General features: G+C 41.6%; 3 protein-coding genes and 1 long non-coding RNA gene across 9 annotated transcripts; 3 read left to right on the top strand and 1 right to left on the bottom strand.

The window, feature by feature from the left end:
• The first annotated feature begins 94 nt into the window (after positions 1 to 94).
• LOC105694111 (FGFR1 oncogene partner 2 homolog) lies at positions 95 to 1360 on the top strand. Its single transcript, XM_012414487.3, has 4 exons — positions 95 to 254; positions 351 to 485; positions 549 to 800; positions 888 to 1360. Exons 2-4 carry the CDS (start codon positions 351 to 353, stop codon positions 1107 to 1109), a joined length of 609 nt encoding a protein of 202 aa, XP_012269910.2. The 5' UTR covers positions 95 to 254; the 3' UTR covers positions 1110 to 1360.
• LOC110116811 lies at positions 1353 to 14280 on the bottom strand. 5 transcript variants are annotated; one of them, XR_007278394.1, is made up of 7 exons: positions 14143 to 14280; positions 13968 to 14069; positions 13742 to 13901; positions 11649 to 12001; positions 8529 to 8723; positions 8222 to 8445; positions 1353 to 7110 (listed from the first exon to the last, which is right to left on the bottom strand). It is a non-coding gene; the product is annotated as an uncharacterized LOC110116811 (long non-coding RNA). The 5 variants fall into 5 exon arrangements; XR_007278396.1 differs by having other exon boundaries at positions 13742 to 13896; XR_007278395.1 differs by lacking the exon at positions 11649 to 12001.
• Positions 11994 to 16800, top strand: LOC105694117 (protein tramtrack, beta isoform-like). 2 transcript variants are annotated; one of them, XM_012414493.3, is made up of 3 exons: positions 11994 to 12201; positions 13850 to 14836; positions 15133 to 16800. In XM_012414493.3, the coding sequence occupies exons 2-3, from the start codon at positions 13870 to 13872 to the stop codon at positions 15723 to 15725; spliced, it is 1560 nt and encodes a 519-aa protein (XP_012269916.1). In that variant the 5' UTR covers positions 11994 to 12201; positions 13850 to 13869; the 3' UTR covers positions 15726 to 16800. The 2 variants fall into 2 exon arrangements, with proteins under 2 accessions (XP_012269916.1, XP_048511135.1); XM_048655178.1 differs by lacking the exon at positions 11994 to 12201 and having other exon boundaries at positions 13798 to 14836.
• A 3413-nt stretch (positions 16801 to 20213) lies between these two features.
• Positions 20214 to 23993, top strand: LOC105682928 (myotubularin-related protein 6). The gene is made up of 13 exons (XM_020850645.2): positions 20214 to 20641; positions 20720 to 20833; positions 20905 to 21067; positions 21207 to 21364; positions 21445 to 21570; positions 21655 to 21789; positions 21904 to 22036; positions 22136 to 22362; positions 22614 to 22864; positions 22924 to 23064; positions 23149 to 23275; positions 23347 to 23619; positions 23706 to 23993. The coding sequence occupies exons 1-13, from the start codon at positions 20609 to 20611 to the stop codon at positions 23850 to 23852; spliced, it is 2028 nt and encodes a 675-aa protein (XP_020706304.2). The 5' UTR covers positions 20214 to 20608; the 3' UTR covers positions 23853 to 23993.
• Positions 23994 to 24043: the final 50 nt, after the last annotated feature.

Raw genomic sequence — 24043 nt, 5'->3', positions numbered from 1 at the left:
CGGTAGTTGTTCTGTTTTACCGTTGAGTGTAGATCATTAAACTTTGAGGTTTCAGCAGATGGCGTATTGTTGGTTAGTGGTAGATAGTGGTAGATATGTCGACCGAAATATGATCTGTTAGTGTTGAACAATTTGGACTGTCAATTAAAGAAACGCGAGTGAATTTTATTATATCTGTGAAGAGTGTATGAATAGTATTGTTCTCTTAAGGATTTGTAAAAGGGCCTGGCTGTGCCAACAACCAGTCTATAAAGGTGAAAGCAAACCTATTGAACTTTAACTAACCTAAGAGCATTCAATCACAACTAATTGTATGAGCAACATCGTCGATGATTTTTATATTGTTACAGATGTCGATCACTTTCCAACAAATTATGATGGACGCTGAAAAATTAGTGGGACGTATTTCTGAGCAGGAGAATAATACTGATCATTTGATATCGGAAATTCATTCGGTTTGCAGTCAGATCGATAGTATGAAACAAGTTAGTAGATGACAAAATCACAAATTTTTTCACCGAGTGATATCTAATTTTTATTTTCTTCAGTACCAGGAAGAGGTAGAAATGTTGAACTCTGAAGCACATCACAGACCTCACTTGCAATTGATTGCGGGTATCCAACAAGAAAATAAATATCTGCGTGAAATTCAAGCTGAAAATAAAGAATTGAAAAATGCCTTAGAAGATCATCAAAATGCGCTGGAACTTATTATGTCCAAATACAGAGAACAGACTGCTTCACTACTGCGTCGCTGTAAAGTGGATTTTACTTCCTCTCACAACTCTAAATATACAGAGGTAGATTTTATATTTCACAAAAAGTATTCTGCAGTCAAAGATTATCTCACTTTCTTACATTATGATTTGTCTCATACCATGAAACAGTTGATCACCAGTCAAGCGGAAAAGATTAATGAGATGGCTGCGGTGATGAAGACTGCTGCTGCAATTGACGAGGAGAATGACATTAGAGGAAAAGAAGTTTATTCCCGTCTGAAAGAAGAAAACACCGTTCTCCGAGAAATTCTCAACATTGCAAACAATTACGGATCCTTGGACAAAAATCCACCAAAAGACGATAAAACTGTACAAACGGACCCCATATGAAAAAATAATCGGGCAGAATATGTGTTTTGTGGAATAAAGCGCACACGCCAGACACAGGGACGTCATATCAACAGAAATCTGCTGGTGCAATCTATTTGTTAGACTACCCAGCGATCGGTGATACTGTAGAGAATAACGCTCAGCGCTTCAATCAAGGGATTATTATTTCTTATCTCAGATCTTGTAATATTGAAAACGTACGGCCGCACCGATATGAGTGACCGTAAATAACATCTCTCTGTGTGTGGATAGATCTTTATTATAAAATTCAGACCCTTCTCGACTTACTTATATCATTAATACTTATTTAAACTTATATATTAAATTCAGTTAACCGTGGTTAACACCAGGCACTGCCCTCGTTTTCAACATAAAAATACAATACAAGAATATATTACAACATTGAAATAAAGATTTGTAAGTGTAGACAGGATAATAACATCTTTATACAAAATCGTATAATCATGAAAGTTTACCACTCGATCTCATGACAAAATGAAACGCACGCGTGCGTTACCATTCATGCGATGTCAAATAAATGCGAAAGATTTTTAATGCGAGGTGGGTTGTAACTCAACGGCGCATCTGCACATGTTAACACACAGCTGCTATATGGGAGAAGGTAAGATAATTGATTTTTCGTCCATCCAGTACTGCATACGGTCACTAGTCAGAAAAGGGAAATTATAGTATGTTACGGAAATTAATGTTACGGAAAAAATCTCTCTGGAAACAAATAAAACCTGGCTCTTACCGATGTTACAGATTGCCGCATAGGTAGACGCATATAATCACATATTTTGCGGTCAACGCTACTTTTCAATTAGGAACGCGGATTGCGTCAATGAAAATAAACGGGCGACGATAGTTGTGAAACACAATTACGTCACATTCATGCATAAAAATTAGTATTCGTCGAAAAATGTGCGATTTAATATTTTTGTAAAGGGGGTCTTGAAACACGATTACATACAGGGGAAGGCGGGGCAAAACTGGGTACTCGAGGCAGACCCCAGCGTTGTGAAACTTTACTACGATGAAAATTCTTTCTCTTATTTGTATAATTCGAAGTAAATAAGAAAGATTTTCAGTTACCATGAGAAAAGAAATAATTAATAAATATTTAATTGGATATTAATAATAAAACTTATTTGACAAAATTTTCGGGGTACCCCACTTTGCCCCGCCTTCCCCTATTATAGCTGTGCATATACTCATGTATAAGTATGAAATATGGAGAAATTAATGAATCTAGCGGATATAAATTGGATTTGAAATAGTTGACACAAGATTTATAGTGTCTCTTAAAGTTTGGTAAAATTAAGTGTATTGGAGAATAAACAAAGCTCGCACTGTAATTTCCGCAGAACCGTGTGTCCTGCACTAAGAATCGCAGGGTGAACACCACCGACTTCACCGCTCTATACATAGGTATACGTGGCCGTATAATAGCCCATTTCGTAATGAGATAGAACGCGTCTTTTTATTCGTTTCTCATTCCTTATTACCACTCCCTGTTGAAAAATTTCGTGTTATGGTATCCCCTATTCATTTTTCGGTAGAAAAACCGGCCGATTCAGGAGGATGTGCGCATAATTATTCTACCTTTTTGGATCAACTGCACATCGCATCAAAATGTGCATCCTACACCGTTACAACTTTTTTTATTCACAGCGTGATCTCTACACGATATCCGGTCGATATTCCAGTATTCCGGAGCAAAAAATTGTTCAATTCGCCTCGTGACGAAGTATTTTTCCGCATGTACACAGCTTTATCTTTTCGCTCCTCTGTAAATTTCAGAGCCCGCATAGTAGATAAACTACGTTTGGATTAGCTACGATTTCCGCTATTGTTCGTACGAGTATGTGGTATGTTTTTAGCAAGCTGCAGCAGCATGGCGGTAGTTGTACTCTTTAGGTGGTAGTAAAGCAATAATCTACAGAAAGAATAATCTTCGGGCGGACTCGTATATGCGTATACAACGTACCGGTATAATTGAAACGGGTCTGTTCGAGGAATGTAAATCCTAGCTATAATGATGCGTACTGCAGTAAACGGTAGTAAAAATCCAAAGGGTGCGAAACTGCGAATTATTGAAGTCCCGGACGGCGGTGGCAAACTCGCAAATAAAAAGGCAAATACATTTTCTACCGTGTCCCGCATATACCGACGTCTAAACCTTTTTATTAATCCTGTCGAAAAAAACCTGAAAAAAGAATTGAAGAAAGATAGGAAAAAACCTATAAAATAACCCGTTATACAGGTAGAGAACCATAGACGCGTCATGCGAAGGGTTTCGCTGCAATATAAGGCCCTGGCAGTGCAGCACCGTAATATACGAGCGGGCAGTCATTCGGCTATAGTGTGGGAAAAGCGGGTCCTGCGCGATGCCCTATACTAAGGGCGGTGGATAAAGTTGAACGAGCCCTGCACTGCAGTTGCCGTTGCCGTTGCTGTTGCTTCTTCTGCATTTGTTGCTGTCTGGTGCGCGCGGGAGAGAGCACGAGGAACCGCGAGAGACTGCAACGCAAGGATAGGGACCTAAAGAGGACGAGGAAGGGAGGAAATGAAAAAAGAACAAGACGGAGATAGTCTCGCGTTCTCCACATATGCACGCCTATAGCTCGGATGGCTGTACTTTTTCGAGTTGGTGTAGGTTTGCGGGGAGTTCGTATGAGTTTACGTACAGAACATCGGAGCCCGTAACGTGCGACCTGCATACACGACAGCCTATGCGGTATATGAGGGGGCCTTCTGCATTTTTTCAGTGTATCTGATATCTCGCAGGGCCGTCGCGATTTTTTGGAGCATATGCCGTCTACCCATCTCGAGAATAAATTATTTCCCTTCGTCGACGAATGTTTCGTTCAATTTTATCGACGAATTTCATCGGTGCGTCCGGTGTATTTCTACGGGCGAAATAATTGCAACGGATCTATACCGTGTTCCGTCAATTGCACGGAAATATCCATTTCAATGGAAAAAAAGAACCGATCAGTTGATTTCGCGAATCGATCGCATTCTCGATCTGGACAACGATCGGTGTAAAGAATTTGCTCAAAACCTGAGAATCTCTTTTCCGAATTTCGATCAACGCCCAACGCCCTGTACAACGGCACGGTGCCTCGACATGACGATGTTAAAATAATTATGAGATAGTCTGGCATTGATCGAAGGGCTTTGCGCAATCGTGCAATGTATCGATTACATTATACGTTATACGTTCTGACCTAAAATTCGCGCGATAAGGTCCTACATGCCCTCCTCGCTCTTCGGAACGCCTTGCGCGTACATACATATGTATACACGTATATGTCTGGTATCAAAAACGCCTGTTGAAGTCTCTTGTACCAGTGAATGTAAAATGGCGTCGACCTCGTGCCTATGAAAAGCGAATAAAAATCGTACATACGTGAAATCCAACTAACTGAGAATTGATAGCGCAACTCACGTTACGAAAGAGCACCGAATTATCGTTATTAATGTCATTTTTACGTGTGGTATTGCACCGCGCACTTCGCAATGCACCGTCAAGTTATATCTGTGCGCATGATACTACACTATTGGCCATACATGCAGAAGATGGCAATTAGTGGTAAAGAAGCTCGCATGATAGGAATATAGGTATACCATACTCGTACACGTGTACAGCTAGAAATAGATACGGTGAAGTACATAGTTTAATAAACAGGCGGCAGTTAGTTGTGTAAATTTTGCCAAAGTCTAAAATCGTAACGCGATAATACGACGTCGTCGTCGACGGTGTTTTTTGGGGTCAACTCGAAATCGGGCACGCCAAGTTGACGCCTACGGGTGCATGTGTTGTACACAATTTTCTACCCATATGCATATGCACATACATACGATAAAAAGTACAAACACATTTAAATACTCTAGACGAAATCGTTCGCTCGACCCTGTCGTCTTTATTCGCTGCCCGAAAGCCCTGGATGTGTGTGCATCGCGCATAGCCATGTGAATATACGTATACGCGTGTATACCTCCGTGTGTGTACCTAGATAGTATGCACGACCCAGCTAGCATAGTATAGCTGCGCCGCCAACTTGATCTAGGACCGGCACGGAGCGCGAGCCTTAGACTGGCTAGACGAGGAGGAAGAGGAACGGAACGAGAAGAAGCAAGGGGCGGCGGGGGGGGGGGGGAGAGCGGCAAGGGGGGAGTGGTAAGGTAGAAGAAAAGAGGGAGGAGGAGAAGACCAGGGCAAGCGCATTTGGTCTATTATGGCGGTCGACCATCCTAGCTAGACCGTAATGTTGTGTCGGTGGGCTATGCAGGCAATGGACAACCCTAGTTGCCAAGGTCGTCGTCCCTCTTTTTTTTATGCTCTTGTGCGATAGAAGGGTTTTATAGCGGCGTGGCCTTGAGACCAACAATGCCGGCGTGTTTCCTGTGCTGCTGCCGTTGCTGCTGCAGCACCTGTTACCGCATGCAGCTATTGCCTTTTCTTTATACGCGTACATATTCGTTGGTACGAACCTATCGCGTCGTACGCACAAATTCTCTAGTATTCGAAAAGAAAAGAATTCATACGACGATATGCGAGCATGGCCAGTAATCGTAGTAGGAGAATTCACGAACGCATATACCAGGCGTACACGCGTTTACGCACAAGTACTTCGTATAGATTTTCTATTATGCCATGTAATGAACAAGCGCGCGTGCGATAACCGAGCTATGTTACCGGTGGGAGAAAAACCACAAAAACATTTCGAATATACGCACGCGTGCTTTGTTATCGAGAACAGCTCTTGGAGAAAAATTCTCCAAGATACTAATTTCCTCAAAGACAAAAGCAGCAGATAGACGACGCGTCCCAAGCCGGAAGTGGAAGATTATCGCGACTATACTGCAAAGTACGAGATAGAAAAAAAACTCGGTAATCTACCCTGTTTCAGCCTACAATATATGTATACACCCGAAGGAATGGATAATTCATCTTTTTTGAATGTACGATATTTCTGGTAATCCACGAACTTCGTACACAGGCACCCGATGGATGTCCTAACGGCATGGTAGCACGCAATGTTTTCCTCGGATCGAGGCAACACCCGTGATCGTAATCGTCATCGTCATCGTCGTCGTCGTCGTCGTCGTCGTCGTCATTGCACCGTATCCCTGCAACTACCCGAGAGTTCGAAGGTATATCGCGAAGATAGCTGGTTTGTTCGTTCTATTGTGCGACGAAATAGAAAATCTATCGTCTATTTATTCTTCGCAAAAGTGGTTGAACAACCGCGAGGAACCGTTGCGGATGGAAACCAGTTATTACGATGATCGTATAATGCCTGCGTATAGACGATGCATTGTCCGCGGAAGCGGGTTGGCAAATTGCGTGAGTTCTCACAGTACGTGCGCTTCTCTCGTGAGATGATCGGCGTACGGATACGAGTTTAGATTTCGGTGGCGTACGCAGGTTTGGGGTGATGATCGGTTATAGAATAAGCGGTGTGGCCATCGCCTGGATATATTCGGCTCTATTCGTATACGCGGTACGACGTGCAGGAGTAAAAATCTACGTGGACCGGGTGATGCAGTTTCAGAAAAATCATGCGCATACATGTGGCAACAGTGCTAGGGCTGACATTCCACATGATCAGGACCGGTTTGCGGTTGCCGGCCTTCTAACACGAGTCTAATGCAGATAAACCTCCCTTTCCCTCTTCTCCCTCCCGCGCTATAGGGAGTTGAGGCAAGAGGGCGACTAGGCGAGCCGAGCCTAGGAGAAGAGGAGGGAGGGTTTGTCGCTTATTTTTTATTGCAACCAGCCGACGTCGCCGAGGCTGCAGGCTGGCTGCTCGCTCACTTGCTTCGCCTGTCCTATCCCATCCCATCGTATTCAATCCCATATCCACGATCCATCCGCTTTCCTACGATGTAGTCCGCCAGCCCTAGCGGCGGTTCGTCTTCGTACTCCCGAATAAACCCATCGCTGCTCACCTCGACACACCGAATTCTTCCATATCGCATCACCGTTCACCTAAAAACAGAATGTAAAAGTAGCGAATGAATACACCGCGGATTCCATGAAAAATGAGAGACCCGCATCGCCGAAACGAGCAGCCCTGACTCAACGACTTGTACAATTGTCATCAGGTACACGTCTCCCTCGTTTTTCGCAAGGGACCCCCCCACCCCGTTCGAGACAATAATCGTCTATACGTATTACTCTGCACTCGGCGTTATTCTATAACGATATTGACACCTACCTGTTTATTCGGAGTACGAATTTCACGATCGGTCAATATCGCATAGCGAGAGACTGACGAAACGAGCGTTAAGTGACGTTTCGTAACTTGACCTCAGCTCCTTCTCTACCTCTTTGCTGAAACTTTTTCTGGAATGCCGGGTCTTCGGAGTAGATGTTGCGCATTACAAGAGAGAGAAAAAGAAAAAAAAAAAAAACTCCATGATAAATTGTGCTATGGGTTTCGTATACGATATCCAGCCGCAACCGCCGCGCAGCGGATAGTCCGGTTCGATGTTGTATTCCTCGAGGGTTGAATATAAAAGTCCCGGGGCGCATAATGGATGCGAAATCCCTATAGAATTTGGCTCCTTTTTTCGGTCCAGATAACGGAATACCTGTCGTTTCTTTGTTGGCGAACCGACACATGTGCGTCCCACAAATATACGTATATACATACGTCAAGGTACGTGTACGAAAACGAATGCGGCACGCACATGTCGTTTAAGCATAGCTATACGTATAGATATACGCATATAATCCATGCAGGGCATAGGCATAGGCATAGGTAGGTATATACGACGTACGTACGTACAATAATATATGTATATCACAAGGTATATACAGAAATTTCGTCTGGTGGCAGTATGGACATGGTTGTGTGTTTTGTTTGCTTGGTCTGGTGGCATATGCGCTTGCCCAACAACCTTTATACGCCTAAAGCTTGAAGCACCGTTATGTAATATCGCAGAAGCCAGCGAGGCGAATTAGAAAATTCGTGGAAAGAACAGCTGTTGTTTCATTCCCCTGCGTACGTCCGCGGGAATACGAAAATTCATCGGGCAAAATTTAACTTTTCCCATACGTCCGCGCGCGTATACCGAAATTACCATGATAATTATACCATGCGTTCACCGTGCAGATACTCGAACGAAAATTCATCATCGTCGTGGATATTCCAGCTTTTCCGCCTCGCGTGAAACAATTTTCAGGCAGTGGCCGTCGCGTTGTATTCCTCCACAGTGGTGAAAAAAAAATACATTCTCCAACCAGATCGATGCGCGATGTCGAGAATTGCCGGACTGCCGTATATTGCCGCATATCTTGGAGTGCCGCCGATATCCACGACTATATTATTTGAAAATAGATGATTGAAATTCTCAAAAACTTTCATTATTCGAACATAAAAATAACGTCGGATCGCTAATTACCTGCACACTGTGCACCGGCTGCGTCGCGACTATCCGCCAGGAAATGCAACATAACTCCCGTGCCATGTAATCGTTGAATCGCTTCGGTGTCGAAATTTCCGTCGATCGTTATAACCGCACCGCGTCGCAATCGTTCGGGTGGCCATTTCTGGCGGTGTCCTTGTCCGAATTCGGAATATCGTGACGATTATCTTCCTGAAAAAATACCATCCGATCATCCAACGGCCGCACCGATCTGTGCAAATAAAAAATCAGTCGAGTCTCGTTGGATAAACGGATTTTGAACTCGTCTAGACGATTAAAGGTCTCCTCTAACGTGATCGTGTAACGAGGAGCGTCTCGGATCTCGCGTTGCGTACGTACAACGGTCGTATGAATTAGATACGACGCGTAGGGCAGTGATGTCAAGGGATCAAAGACACTGCATGCGATGCGGCGCGCACGCACGGGTGCGGTATAAAAACATCGAAACCGACCAATCGGCTGAATAAAATTTCTATCGGACGTACGATTTACACCCGCGCACATATCGCGGCGATATACCGATACCGATATGGTTTGTAGCCCGGCGTACGTACGATCTCATGCGGCTGTCGACGTATAACGCGCCGTATCGAAAGAACCTTTCGAATCTATGCGTGTTTGTATACAAGTATACGCGCAATACAGCGGCACCAACGAACGTTAAAAATATGGATGAATTTTGAGATTCCACGTAGATACGGCAAATAAAATTTTGCTACCGTATAGCGTCATCGTGATCTTATCTGATTCAATATACGCTTTGTACGCGTTTGGTATTCGACGAAACAATATTTAATCGAACACGTAGCGTATAGATATAGGACAGAGTAGGGAATTCGAGATTCCCGAAAGCTTGGAAAATAATCGGGTATAATACGAAACGGTGGAGAAAATTAGTCTGCAGATAAAGCGACCAGATAAAGTATACGGTGTAGTCAGAAATATCGAAGTGAGCGGAAAACGAATGTGCGGGAAAATAATGAATTTAATATCTGGTCGGTTAGCCGTAGCTGAGGGGAAGCGATCTACCGAAGGCCTAGAGCGACTGAAAATTGAAAATTGATGTATCTGAAATGGTCGGTTGGTATTATTTACCATATCGAGAGTGTACGTGGTGCGGTGGTGTGTAGCGGTGTTCTGCACTATCTATAGGTATATCATAGACGAACCGGAGCAGGGAAACTTGTGTTTGCTCATCGCGATAGCACCGTGCGCGTCTCGATTGTATGCGTATCGTTTCGATGCACGTACGCTGCGAGGATGACAAATCGGTGCGTAGTGCGAGTCGTTCGTACGGACCGACAGATACGCGTATCTACCTATACCTGTACAATATACGTATGTACCTGTATAATATCCACGTGCAGTCTATTTCCTTAGAAGCACACGCGGCTCAAAACCGACTTGGTCGGTTATCGCACGTGTAATGATATATCCCGATACAACATCCGTGCATACCGATTGTTCTTGATACATTTTTCACCTACCGCATACGTGTACCCCCGACGGATAACATATTCACATCGGTCGTATTGCTTCGACGATATTGTACCGCATCATATGTACAATAATTAGTAATTATCGTCGAAACGAGTGGAATGACACGAATCGGTGCGATGTGGGTACACATCTACTGGATACGTTGTACCATAGATATATTGAACATATCTATGGTTGTACCGCACCTATGCGTGTGCGATACCGACATTTCACACGCGTATATACCTGTACGTTTACGCGCGCACGGGAGTGTAAAGAATCTCGTCGCTTTCACCCGAAGCCCCTGGTGGAATAAACACCTTAAGCCCTATTTCAAAAGCACGGAGGGTGTCTGCGGGTCGGATATTCTTGCACGTATTCGCCCTATACCTATATATACATCTATTTACCGCATTGCAAGGCCATTGACCGCTTTCGCCCTAAATCGATTACGAGCTACCTGCTGACACATTGTCGGCGTCATAATGGAAGGCAAAAAATGTAACTAGGGCTTAAACGACAAGTGCAAATAAAGTTGCGCGATCGAAATTTGAATTTCGTTCGGTGGTCTGTACCCGGTGAATGTACGTATACCTGCGCGTCGCGCGTGTATATTACGCTTTGTCGCTCGTCCTAACGCGAATTGTGATGCGATATCACGAGGAGATCCCCGACAGGGAGTGCATCGCTTGGAATACGCACGGAGTAGGTATGTCCGCGTGTTAAATACGGGCATACGCCGCGTGTACGTGCTGCAGGGAAAGGAGAAACCTTGTTCCCGGATAGTTTTCGACTAGGATGGAGGAAATAATAGGCGGTAGGGCAGATGCGGTGTACAAAGTGAAATAGAGAAAAAGGAAAATCATGATCACGGAGGGTATAATAATGAGGAGGAGGTCTTGGACTATAGGCGAAGCGGTACAGGCGATAGCTGCCGTGGGTATAAAAACCGCGCGTATATAGCTATAAGAACCTGGGCGTGGTGACGACCTATCCACATCCACATCCACATCCACCGTGCTCTTTCTTTCCGCCTTTCTCTCCCTTTCCTCTCTCTCTTCGTCGGTCTTTCCTTCGCGTACATTTATACACCAGAGTTTATCGAGTTGACTCGCAAGTTGCAACCCCCCTCTCGCCGGCATCGGGGAGGGCATCACCCTTGTCGCCACCGTGGGCCGTCAGCCACACGAACGCGCCCTTTCCAACTACCACCACCTTGGATTCCGGAGGTAGAGCCCTGCGGACCCCTAGCTTAAACTATCTCGGGGTTCGTAGCCTTCCGTTGTTTCACGCTGGATGCGTTTTTCATATGGTTTTTCCTGCATATATTCGCGGGGAATAGCGCGCGATGGTCGTGGCGATCCGCTGCACCCCCGATTGCGCCCAACTATGATTAGGAAGACGGGAAGTTCGTGGGAAATAGTTAATTCGCGAGCCGGGACGTGGTGACCGGGTAGACGAGTGATTGGTTTCAAGTTGGAGTCGGAGTTGAGAACGACAAGGGCGGAAAATAGAAAATCGATTCGTACCGAGAGGAAAACCGACTCCGGAGGACCACGACCACGATCAAGAGCAAGAGCAAGAGCAAGAGCACGACCACGACCACGGACGTCCTACCTCATTCCACTTTGGTCGATTCCGCTGAGCTACGCGTTGCAGAGTGGTGTCCGGCTCAAGAGGCAAACGGCATAGGGAGATAGGCGCATAGGCGAAGGCATAGGAATAGGGCTCTCCCAATGGCTAGAGAGAGGGTTCCGTTTTCGTCCAACCTCTTTTCAGAATTCGTGCGGGTGTTTTACAGAGACAGTGCGTGCCGTGCAGCCGAGAGTGCGTGCGTGAAAAAAGTGCGCATGAGAGCGTGAGCGAGAGCCGTGCCTTCCTCTATCGCATCCTGAACCCAACGCAGGCTTCAGTCTCTGAATGTGGCATTTAAGTGATCGTTGCATTCGCGCTCCCCGATAACCAAAGAACTGAAAAGCGAAAAAAAACAAACAAATAACAATCATGAATACGACGTCGACGCGAATTTCTTAGTGAAGAATCACCGCGTTAATATCAACGGTCGCTTTATTATTTCCGTTTTTACTTTTAGTTTTAAATTTATAGTGTTCTGCATGTAGTGAGACAGCTATATTTCAAAACTGCATACATTCCGCACTCATTACATCAAGTAAGTCCGATACCGCTGCAATTTTCAGCGCAGATATTTAAAAGTCTCTCTAGCTCTCGTTCATTTCCTCCACCATAATCTATAACATCCACCATTTAACAACAAATGGCATTGTAGTGTATGCTCTTTGCTCGGTATTATTTCCAGTGCGAGATCGATGACGTTTCGTTCATTATAATATTCGCAAAGGGCGAAAATTTATCCGCTGTTTGAATCCGGTGAAATTATCGTTGACGGCAGAATTCAGAGCTCCTGCAGCGGAGTTTCGCGCGCATTGAAGTCTCCGCTGATTCGAAGCTCATTCGCCGTACGTTTCGCGAATTATACCCGGTGTCGAATCGCGGATCCGATCGGTATAGCGCGATTATACCAATATGCGGTATATCGTAAAAAGAAATAGTGTACAATGTGCCACTGCCGTATGTGCCAAATATGGCGCATGCAGGAATACACGCATAGAGGAGTTACGTAGGAGCCGTGCGCACGCACGGCTAGCGATAGCTCGCTGCGAAAAGTGCATTGGCCTTTCATTTTACTCCCTCGTCCATGTTTCCGTTGAAGTTAAATGCGTGCCTTTATTTATTTGTGAAATCCAGAAACGTCGGCATCACACTTTACAACGCAACAATATATTCTTACCGATTAACCGTGTTTTTTTTTTACTTTTTCAAATTTTCTCAAATTATCAAAGAGCCGTCCCCTCGCATTTTTCCACGATATACGATTCGAACGGAATTTCTTCGCCAAACAAATTCTTATGAAACGCATCGATTGCCGATAACGGTGCAACGGTAACATAATCACCTATCCGAAGAATGAAAAAAATTTCGGATAATTACAGTCACGATATGTAATTCCAATTGTCCGCGGGGTGATCACGTTGCGTTACATTCGAAAATCGCACCGTTTCCCAATATACACGGTTGCAACACATCGTGGAACACGTTAATATGCATACAGCAATTAATAACCGCGCCGCGATTATCTTAACACAGGTACAGTATGAATATCCGTCAGTTTTGACTCAATGTCACGCGTAATTTTTATTCCGCACCCCTGCAGTGGGCTGCAGCTGTGGATATACCGATATATTACAGGCATCGTTTGCCGGCCGATATGGAAGTCAAAATTCGTGCGTGTTTCTAAATTCGTTTTTTTCCTCGCGATACGCGTGAAAAGCAACTTACCGCATAATTATAATTACAATGAGTTCAATTTACCTTGAGAGTTTGGATGCCTTGCACGCGAGTATAAATTTGGGAGAGAGCTCGAACAAAATAATTGTTCGAATTTTAATCCGCGGAACGCTACGCATTCGGAGATTCTAAAAAAATCAAGCGTCGCGGCCATTTTAAAACTGCCCGACAGTATAACATGACTCACTTTGTTCTCGATTCGCCTGATAACACAGCCATGCCAAACCGATTGTCATTATCGCTGAAAACAACGACCGTCTACCGGCTAATTTTCGCAGTAGAGTTGCATGCTATACCAGCAATAGCAAACATAGTAAATTAATTTTATTCGTTTCTGCCATTACCGTTATCGCGTTAATAATGCCATACGTCTGGTCGCCTCTTCCGGTACCGATGACGAATGGCTGCAACTGTATCGTCTTTTATTTTCTTGGTTTTCTTTTTTTCTCCAGGATTCGGAAAATTATCTGTAATGGGGACTGCATCTCAACAGTACTGCCTGCGCTGGAACAATCACCGATCAAATTTACTGACCGTGTTCGACGAGCTCTTGCAAAACGAGGCTTTTACCGATGTCACGTTAGCAGTGGATGGCGGGGCATCCGTCAAATGTCATAAAATGGTCCTTGCAGCGTGTTCCTCGTACTTTCAAACGCTCTTCATCGATCTACCCTGTAAGCACCCCGTGGTCGTGTTAAAAGATGTCAAATATATCGAGATAAAAGCAATACTGGAGTACATGTACCGTGGGGAGGTGAACGTCGCCCAAGAACAGCTGGGGGGTCTGTTAAAAGTTGCGGAGGCGCTCAAAGTAAAAGGACTGGTTGAAGAAAACGGTGCCCAGGGAAAAAGAGAAGAAGGGGAGCCGGCTCCGTCGCCCCCCGCAATTACCACGAGTACGACGAGCAGTGCCGCTCACAGCAGTGGACAAATTTCACCACCTCATTCCACCGGCACTTCTTACAATCTGTACGGGAAATCACCCGTGGAAAGAGGCCAGGGGAGGTTCTCTCTGCCGATGTGGGCACTCTCAGGGTTACCGCTGGCCCAACATCCTTCGTCCGGGCATCCACCGCCCCACCACGCTCAACATTCTTCGATGCTGGGCGGGTCGTACGATAACGGATCGGATTCCTCGCCTCTGAAACGTAAGAAGCTGTCGAATATGCTGATGAATCGCGACACACCGATCCTACGAACCGTACTTGGACAAGGGCACGCGGACAGCTCTCAGGGCGGTGCACCGATTCTGCATCCGGACAGCCACGAGACTCTCCCTCGTACCCACAGCAACGGGTCAGCCAATGACGTCCAAGACAGACGCAACAGCGGCGAATTATTGCACAGCGAAGCGGTCCACAGCCCATTCACAGACATATCTTTGATGGACGAGGACGAAAAGCCATCGCCGCAGTCTTACGCGGGTGACACGAACCGAGGTAAGACCTGCGACCAAGTTAACCGTTGCCAAAAGGAACATTGCTCTTACAGCTGTGTTCAAAAAATGTTGCATAAATTCCAACGACTCCGCGGGGATCGCTAACAATAAGATTTGTGCGCGGTATGACCGGTATAAGCATACTCTCGATCGGACGGGCGATCAAACGTCTTATAAGCTGGGAAAAATTGGAAAATTTGCCACCGATGCGGTACGTCCGATGACTTTGGACACCCGCTGTTAGGTTCGTCGTGACGACGAGATCGCGGTATTAATATGTTTCAATGATCATTGCAGGAATAGTCAATTACGTCCCGACCCAGAAGCCGGAATGGAAGCGATACAAACAGTACACCAGAAACGACATAATGTCAGCAATAGAAGCGGTGAGATCTGGAATGAGTGCCTTGCAAGCTGCTCGCAAATACGGAGTACCATCGCGCACGTTGTACGACAAAGTTAAAAAATTGGGGATAACAACTTCACGACCGTTCAAACGCGGCTCAAACGGAAGCGGGGCTTGTTTTCCGTACGGTATCGGTGGTAATGCAAACGGAAGTATTTACAGCGGTGGATTATCAGAGAGCGAAAATGAAAACAGTAGCGCGGGGATAGGAGGGAATCCCGCGTCGATGTTAGATCCGAATTTCATAGAGGGTCGAGATCCCAGCGAACGGGAAACTATGATAGAAATGACGCGGTGCAGTTCGACTCCCGCTGTTCACTTGATACCTCAACAACCGCAACCGACAACGGAAGACCAGGTTGAAGACCAGGTCGAAGACTTGTCCGTAAATCGTAAGCCTGAGATCCGAGTAATTGTACCACCGTCTGCAATAGTCAAGGAGGAAATAGAACTGGACGCTCCGAATAACTCCAATCTCAACTAACTACAAACGTTCTTGTCGTTATCGATTTTTGTTTCGTTTTGTTACAAAGATAGTTTCAGGGATTAATCGTTAGCTGCATACCAATAGTCATGCGACGCATGTGACCAATGCTATAAGCATTCATATTCACCCATCCGTACTATATAATGTGAATGTTGCGAGAAAGATAGATAGGGAAAGAGAGAGAGAGAGAGAGAGAGAGAGAGCGCGCGAGCGAAAAATGGAAAAAGGCGAGAGTTAAAAAAGGGAACGAACGAAACGTGGTAATTATTCCTTGGTAATAGCTTCAATAAGACTGACTATGCGTCGCAATTTCATGAGACTGAACATAATATGCTTGTCCAAGAGTTGTTTAAAGAGCATTGAGCCGATGTAATAATCAATCAAAGTTAATCCTTCGTTAATTTTACATCGTGCCGCGCTCTGAAAATTTTTGGACCAGTGACCATATTTACACTTATTTTATATTATTGTGATCCATTTTTATTTGCAATCAATATATTAACGTAGTGGTAATCTAATATTTGTAAGGGTAAATTCTTAAACAAGCATAGTAGAATTACGTTACGTTACGTTATGGTATATCGGGGAAAGATGAATATTATTTTCACATTTTCAAAATATCCAATTGATTGGCATTAAATGCTGGCCTTAGGACGCGAATTAATTATATACATTATACATCGATTCGTAAACTATATATCGATCAATTTCGTTGACGACTGAGATACCGCTGTTAATTTGTTATATAGAAAAAAAAAATTAATAAGAATAGATTATTGCTACAGACCATGGCCCTGGGATACAGCTGCAATATTGCTCAAACATATCTACATAATATAATAGAACAATCTACCTCATTGTACAACGGACACGTTGTGCTTAACATAAGACTGATCTACCGAATACACGATACCAACTCGACAATCCTCTTTTACACAAACGAATAACAATTATACATATATTATACATTATATATTATATCGTAAGTTATAGATATCATATTATATTGTAACTAGTACCAATTTTTTATCATTATTATCATTATCATTATTGTCATTATTATCATTATTATTATGATCGTTATTATTATCATTCTTATTCTTATTCTTATTCTTATTCTTATTCTTATTATTCTTATTATTATTATTCTTATTATTATTCTTATTATCATTATTATTCTAACTGCTACTATCATCATCGTCATCATCATCATTGTCATAATAATCATTATTATTATTAATCATTATTAGTTATTATAACACACAGTATATCACTGCAGTTGCCTTATCATAACCGTCTAACGGCTTGTGACAAAAAAGATGCATTGTGTGTGTTTCAAGAGCATACCGCGCCGATGGTAGGTGCCAGACTAACGAAAGCACACTCGATAAAATCAAAACACATAATGAGAATTGCCTTAAGAGACTAATGCCATACAATCGAATCTAAATAATTTGCTGGAAACATATATATATATATACACACACACAAACATATATATATATATAGTATATACATATATATATATATAGACAGATAGGTATACTTACATTTACAATTTACTGTGTACAGGTATAATACATGTACTGCGAACACGCGAAACAACGTGCCTGTGAGTGTGTCAAGATATGTACGTGGGTCTTTAAAAGTCTGAACTAGTAATTACAAAAGCCGCAATGTACAATCCGTATGTTAAGTCGAAACTTCAGATATTCAGCGAAAGCTTTTCAACAACCTGTGCGTAATCGGTAAAACACAACGTAGGAACAGTAAATTTTACTCATAGAATGTACTTCTGATGAATCGCTGCATATAAGCTGCCCGGAGGATATTATACATCGCCCTCTGTTTTGTTAGAACCTGAGTGTTTCAATAGTGATATAGATAACGTCGTACAAACTTACAGTGTTACCTTTTTAAACAAATATAGGGCATTCCATCGAACACGTGCAAAATGTTATTACTCATAAATATTATTTTATATTCAATATTATTAAAGTACCTGCATATGAGATTTGTCGTTCACCTCAACAAGAAAGAATTATTGTTTTTCATACTTATCGTACCAATTTCAAGATTGCTACCACAATATATCCGTGCAACTCCGCAGCAATTGAGGAAAGAATATTCGAAAATAATAGAAAAAATGTTAACGATAATAATAAAATGAAAATTAATGCGAATCATGTTACTTTGCCCGAATAATCAAAGTGACCAATTGTGTTGGTGTTAGGAAATAATAGTAATTGTAAGATTGCTTTGGAAGGCACATAAACGAATCAGCCATGAAAATTATTTTTCCATGTTACATGTTATAATTTTGGACAAATATCATTTGTCACTATAATTTCGACACTAAAATAAATGAGCGCTTTAAGTGTTGATGTGGCCCAGCCATCGCACCTTTGTTTTTATTTATTTTTTTTTTTGTGAGTTCCGCACATTATTAAAAAAAGAGCCGTTGATTCAATTAGTATTTTATATGTTTTCAAAATATTCACATACGTTAAGGTTGTATCAGCAATAAGGATGGCCACAATATCATTACAAAACCATATTCATGCCTCACGAGACACCATATTTACTTAATTTGCTTTTTAAAATATATGAAATCACAAGTAAATAATTATAAGTAAACGATACTGCCTTAACAACAGCTGTTGTATTATTTGTAAGACTGATTTTTTTAGACACTATGTTAGATATTACAGCGAAGATATATATAAGAATATTTGCCACACATGGATCACTGAATATTTCTACCTCATGGATGCGTATTATCAATTATTGTGCAAGTTTGTTATGAAATATATTATCCATATATAATTTGATGATGTTTTTCATTACTACCAATTAATTGTACGTTATATTGTTAGTAGGTATATCGATCATTATCTATTTCAGGACTGCTTCTATTTAAGATGAAAAGATGAATTTGAATAAAGTCAAAATATTCCACTTCGGAATTGGATCGATTTTTAAGCTGGCTCCAGTTTATGCTCAGCTAGAGCTTAACTTTGTAATTCAAAGTCTTTGGAATTTTTTTTTATCATTATCACTTTCGCCACGATCTCCATATATTCTGACCAGTCTGAAATGGCACTGTCTGTGTATTTAATTAATATACTTATATTATATATATAATATAATATAAGTATATTAATTAAATGTTTGTTTTATCGTTACAAAGATAATTCTTGATATCTTATATCTCCCGCTAACACCCAATAATATGTAAGTGAATTAACACGACCCCGAATTTATTTTTGGATTTTTCCTGAGTTTTTACAATTTTTTCCGATTTTATTTGAATTTTATAATTATTTCTTTTGATTTTCCAATTTTCCCAAGTCCCTAAGGGCGCTTTATGATGTGCAACCAAAGTTTCACGATCCCAGATTTATTCCCGAATTTTCCCTGATTTTTTACAATAATTTGCAATTTTTTCCGAGTTTTTTCAAATTTTGCCGAGTTGTTCCGAGTTTTTTCGAGTTTTGCCGAGTTTTGCCGAGTTGTTTCGAGTGTTTCCGAGTTTCGCCGAGTGGTTCCAAGTATTTCCGAGTTTTTCCGATGTTTTTCGAATTTTTCCCGATTTTTTGAGATTTTCTAAAATATTTTTCACTTGTGCCGCCCCTGGGTGGGTGCGGGCCCCGAAAATTAATTGTCCGGCACTATTTTTAGGCTCCGCCCATCGCGAGTACAGCTAGCGCCATGTGGCGGATTTTTTGTGAACTAACAACTCGTCGATACAGCTAGCGCCATGTGGCGGAATTTTCGTGAACTAAAATCCCGGGTTTCTTGCCCCTTGACGTCAGGCAATGTGATGCGTGAAAGAGAGGTATATCGGGTCAATACTTTTCCGGTTTTGCTGGGAGAAATGACAAAACTTTTGCCGTTTTTGCTCGCGACACGGTCAATACTTTTGCATTTTTTCTGACAGAAGGGACAAAACTTTTGCCGTTTTGAGATTTTAGTTCACGAAAAATCCGCCACATGGCGCTAGCTGTACTCGCGATGGGCGGAGCTTAAAAATAGTGCCGGACAATTAATTTTCGGGGCCCGCACTCACCCAGGGGCGGCACAAGTGAAAAATAATTTAAAAAATCCAGAAAAATTGCAAAAAATTGCAAAAAATTGTAAAAAATCAGGGAAAATTCGGGAATAAATCTGGGATCGTGAAACTTTGGTTGCACATCATAAAGCGCCCTTAGGGACTCGGGAAAATTTGAAAATCAAAAGAAATAATTACAAAATTCAAATAAAATCGGAAAAAATGGGGGAAAAATAAAGAATGACAACAAGGTAGTGATTTTGTGTATTATGAATGGTATAATTATAATGTTTAGACACATATTCGATGTTTCATACTGCTCATGATTAAATAAACCAACCATTATCTGACTGTAATTTGTAGACACAAGATTAAATCACCATTTTTGCACGAGTTTCATGAGCTATATGGGTGATGTTCCTTCTAGGTTTCTAGTGTACTATCTCTAAGCAGCCGATGGATTTGCCAGAGATGGTATTTGTACACAGATGTCAGTTTGAATTGCGCTTTGACGCTTTGGGTGTAAGCTGTCACGCTTTGCAAATAACTTTATGAACGACGGATTGCTGGATTCCCACTCGCTGCACCAGTTTAAACCATATTTCCTAAGGAACGAACGTTCAATTGGATTCAAAAAAGCGGAGAAAAAACTCCATTGCTAATTTTGTTCGTCCATAGTTTGTCACCTCTCAGTGGATCCTCACATTGAAATCTCATTGACATCCTGAATTAATTTATTTGTATCCATAAACTGCTCCGACGATATGGCCAACTGATTACACGGTACTGTTCCATTTAATCGTAAAAGACGTCAATTCACAGAAGTGACATGAATACAATGGATATGATAAAAATTCCCAAGGCAAGTACACATTTCACTGAGTCAAAGTTAATCGGTTAATTACACCAAATATCAATGACAACGTTAATCATATTCTAGGTGGAAAATGTTCGAATGATTGACAAATATAGCAACAATCATTCCTTAGGCACTCTTTACCCTACCACGACACATTTGATTTTTGTAGATCCTAATAGTAAAAAAGAAATATGGGTAAGGCTTGTTGTGTTGCTATACAAAGTAATTCTGAATAAAACAAATTCCATAGAATTTTATGATTCCAGGTCTTATACATGCACATTGCAAGTGTAGATAAGCAGCCACTTTCAACGTCAGGTTCGCCACTCCAGATAAAATGCAAAAACTTTTTGACCGTCACTTTTGTTATACCAAAAGAACGCGAATGCCACGACATATATCTCACATTGTTGAAATTGTCATCTCCAGGTTTGAGTAGTTGATTATTTTTGGTTAGCTTTTAGACGTACGTCCAATATTGCACTCCTTTTCTAAAATTTCACCAAATTCCAAACGTTCTCATTCACCTCAACGGTATACCATGAAAGATTCATATCAATGGTTTCAGCTAGACTAGAAGATCTCTATTGCTTTAGTTACCAAGGAGGCAAAGACAAATTGCCACAACATGCCGGCTGGAATTTCTTTGATATCCACAATGAATTTCAAAGACTTGGTGTTCCAAACGAGGAGTGGTCTCTATCTTATCTGAATACAAACTATGAGGTCCTCAATTATTTACCTACTAACGTCCTAATTATAACAATAATCATTTCATGAGTTTCTATTCTTCAACTACTTTCTAGTTATGTGACACATATCCCAAATACTTGTACATCCCTAGTACATCTACAAATAATGTGTTGTCTGGAAGTGCTAAGTTCAGAAGTAAAGGTCGATTACCAGTTTTGACGTATCTCCATTCTAACAAGGTATCGGTCATTCAATTGAACATCTTTGTCATTACTTCTGAAGAGTTTGAAAAATTTCTCCAACCAATTGATATTAATTTCTAGGCAGCCATATGCAGATGCAGCCAACCACTATCTGGATTTAATGCACGTTGTCCCGATGATGAGCAAATGTTGTATAACATTCTCTGCACTAATCCAAATTCAAATTACATGTATGTAGTTGATACTCGCCCAAGGGTGAGTAAATCCTTATGAATTGGTTAGCCGGTGAATGCCACTGGATTGCCACCTCTATTGTTGAAATTCTGGTTCTGTTTGTCTCAGAGGTTTATAACTGTCGTACCATTTCAGATCAACGCAATGGCTAATAGAGCTGCAGGCAAAGGCTATGAAAACGAAAACTTTTACGAAAATATAAAATTCCGTTTCTTTGGTATTGAAAATATACACGTGATGCGGGCGAGTTTAAATAAACTCATGGAATGTAAGTTGTAGATTAAGTTATGTTGTAGATCAGCAGCTATCAAAATTCAAAGCCACAAAATCTTCTACATCTGAATGTGATGGCATCTAAACTTTGCAGTACAGAAGAGTACAACGATGAGTGGTTTTTTGAATGGGTTAGAAAGCAGTGGTTGGTTGAAGCATATTCGATCTGTACTGGAAACGGCCTGGTTCATCGCGCGTGCTATTTCAAATGGAATTAGCGTCGTCGTTCACTGTAGTGATGGTTGGGATCGAACGGCACAAGTCTGTTCTCTCGCTGCCTTAATGTTGGATCCATTTCATAGAACGATTCAGGGTTTTCAGGTAACATTTCCGTTTACAGTAGCTCTGATGAATAATAATACATTTTATAGATGAAATCATATTTTGAATCTTAATACCGCAGTGTTAAAAAATGCAACATCGGGTTGTCTCTCAACATAATCAAGTAGATTGCCATGTTTACGAAATGTCGGCAACAAACCGTTCACGAATTTCGCTTCATGTCATGTGTCATCTGGAATTCAATCACGGAAGCCTCAAAAGACCCAATTTTGAATCTTTATCATTCTCAGGCACTCATAGAAAAAGACTGGCTGGCATTTGGTCATAAGTTCAGCGACCGCTGTGGTCATATATCCAGCGATGGAAAAGAAATAGCGCCAATATTCACACAATTCATCGATGCGACTTACCAGCTATTAAAACAACATCCGTATGCATTTCAATTCAATGAATATTTTTTGTTAACTCTACACGATCACATCCATAGTTGTCAGTACGGAACTTTTATTGGTAACTGTGAGAAAGACAGGCAAACACTGAGGTGAGATAATGAGAAAATAAAAAAAGTCAATTGTTCCATGTGATTTCAAAATATTTCAGACTCAACGACAGAACTTATTCCTTATGGGGATACGTAGCCAACCACATGAACGAATATATCAATCCTCTGTATTGTTGTAACGGATACAAAGAGGATAGCAACAACCTTTTATGGCCCAAGTTGGCACCGCAAGGAGTTCTGTAAGTAACGGTTCAAAATAATGAATTGAACCAACCAATTCTGGCTGAATCATGATAATAAAGAACATAACATTAATGATCTAGATTCTGGAAGGGTTTATACTGTAGATTTGAAAATGGTATTCATTCTCGCGAGACTTATGAAGATTTGCTCTTGACAATACATGACCACACGAGTTCTTTGGAAGATCATGTTAAACTCTTACTGAAGGTGAGGAGAATCCATGATCATAGACCATGGTGAGTCTTTGAAGTCAATGTTGTCTCTAACATTTCTTTCAGAGAGTGAATTCCTTGGGTCAGTTATTGACGTCAAAATATGGCCAGAAAAATGGGCAACAAACAGAGTACGAACAGTTGGATAATAAATTTAATAAAGAGTCTCTGTCACAAAAAATAATCGGAAATATCACAGAGAGCGACGACGGAAGTAAAAATAATACTACCGTATCGCAGCTGGAGCAAGAACTGAAATCCGTTGCCTTGGATTGGAAATCTTTTCGAAATGTGGAGGAATGCACTTGTTCAACAACGTTTGATACCTTCAACAGGAAGGTACGGATTCCTTCGCTTTGAATTGTTACTTCCATTTCTGACACAAATATTCGATATTTATGAAATTATTTATTAAATAATTTTAGTACCATTGCTGGTCTTGCGGAGACGTCCTTTGTACAAGATGTATGGAAACACATGGGACACTAGCGGGACAATTATCACAGCGTGCTGTCCCAGTTTGTAGATTTTGTACCCAAAATCCGTCGAGCTCGTCGCCCATTAGTTCTTAACATTATGATTTGGTAAAATTCCCTTCCTCATATCAATAAAATGATCCATTTACAAGTAACGGATTGTCAATTTGTATTCTATACATGAATCGTATTAGCGAATGGCTCAAGCGAAATTTGAATAAAGCACACAAATAAAAATTGAGTGTAATTTATTTTGAGACAAGCGCTTGAAATTTATACCTATATTT

Source organism: Athalia rosae, chromosome 5, assembly GCF_917208135.1.
Source record: "Athalia rosae chromosome 5, iyAthRosa1.1, whole genome shotgun sequence".
In the NCBI taxonomy this organism is placed as follows: Eukaryota; Metazoa; Arthropoda; class Insecta; order Hymenoptera; family Athaliidae; genus Athalia; species Athalia rosae.
Note: the sequence above shows the minus strand (reverse complement) of the source record. Positions and strands in the feature narration are given on the sequence as shown.

Coding starts and splice junctions, on each gene's coding strand:
- LOC105694111 (XM_012414487.3), top strand. CDS start 351: ATGTCGATCACTTTCCAACAAATTATGATGGACGCTGAAAAATTAGTG. Junction 486..548: donor AGATCGATAGTATGAAACAA/GTTAGTAGATGA, acceptor TATTTTCTTCAG/TACCAGGAAGAGGTAGAAAT. Junction 801..887: donor ACAACTCTAAATATACAGAG/GTAGATTTTATA, acceptor ACCATGAAACAG/TTGATCACCAGTCAAGCGGA.
- LOC105694117 (XM_048655178.1), top strand. CDS start 13,798: ATGGCTGCAACTGTATCGTCTTTTATTTTCTTGGTTTTCTTTTTTTCT. Junction 14,837..15,132: donor CGCGGGTGACACGAACCGAG/GTAAGACCTGCG, acceptor TGATCATTGCAG/GAATAGTCAATTACGTCCCG.
- LOC105682928 (XM_020850645.2), top strand. CDS start 20,609: ATGAATACAATGGATATGATAAAAATTCCCAAG. Junction 20,834..20,904: donor ATAGTAAAAAAGAAATATGG/GTAAGGCTTGTT, acceptor TTATGATTCCAG/GTCTTATACATGCACATTGC. Junction 22,363..22,613: donor GAACGATTCAGGGTTTTCAG/GTAACATTTCCG, acceptor TATCATTCTCAG/GCACTCATAGAAAAAGACTG.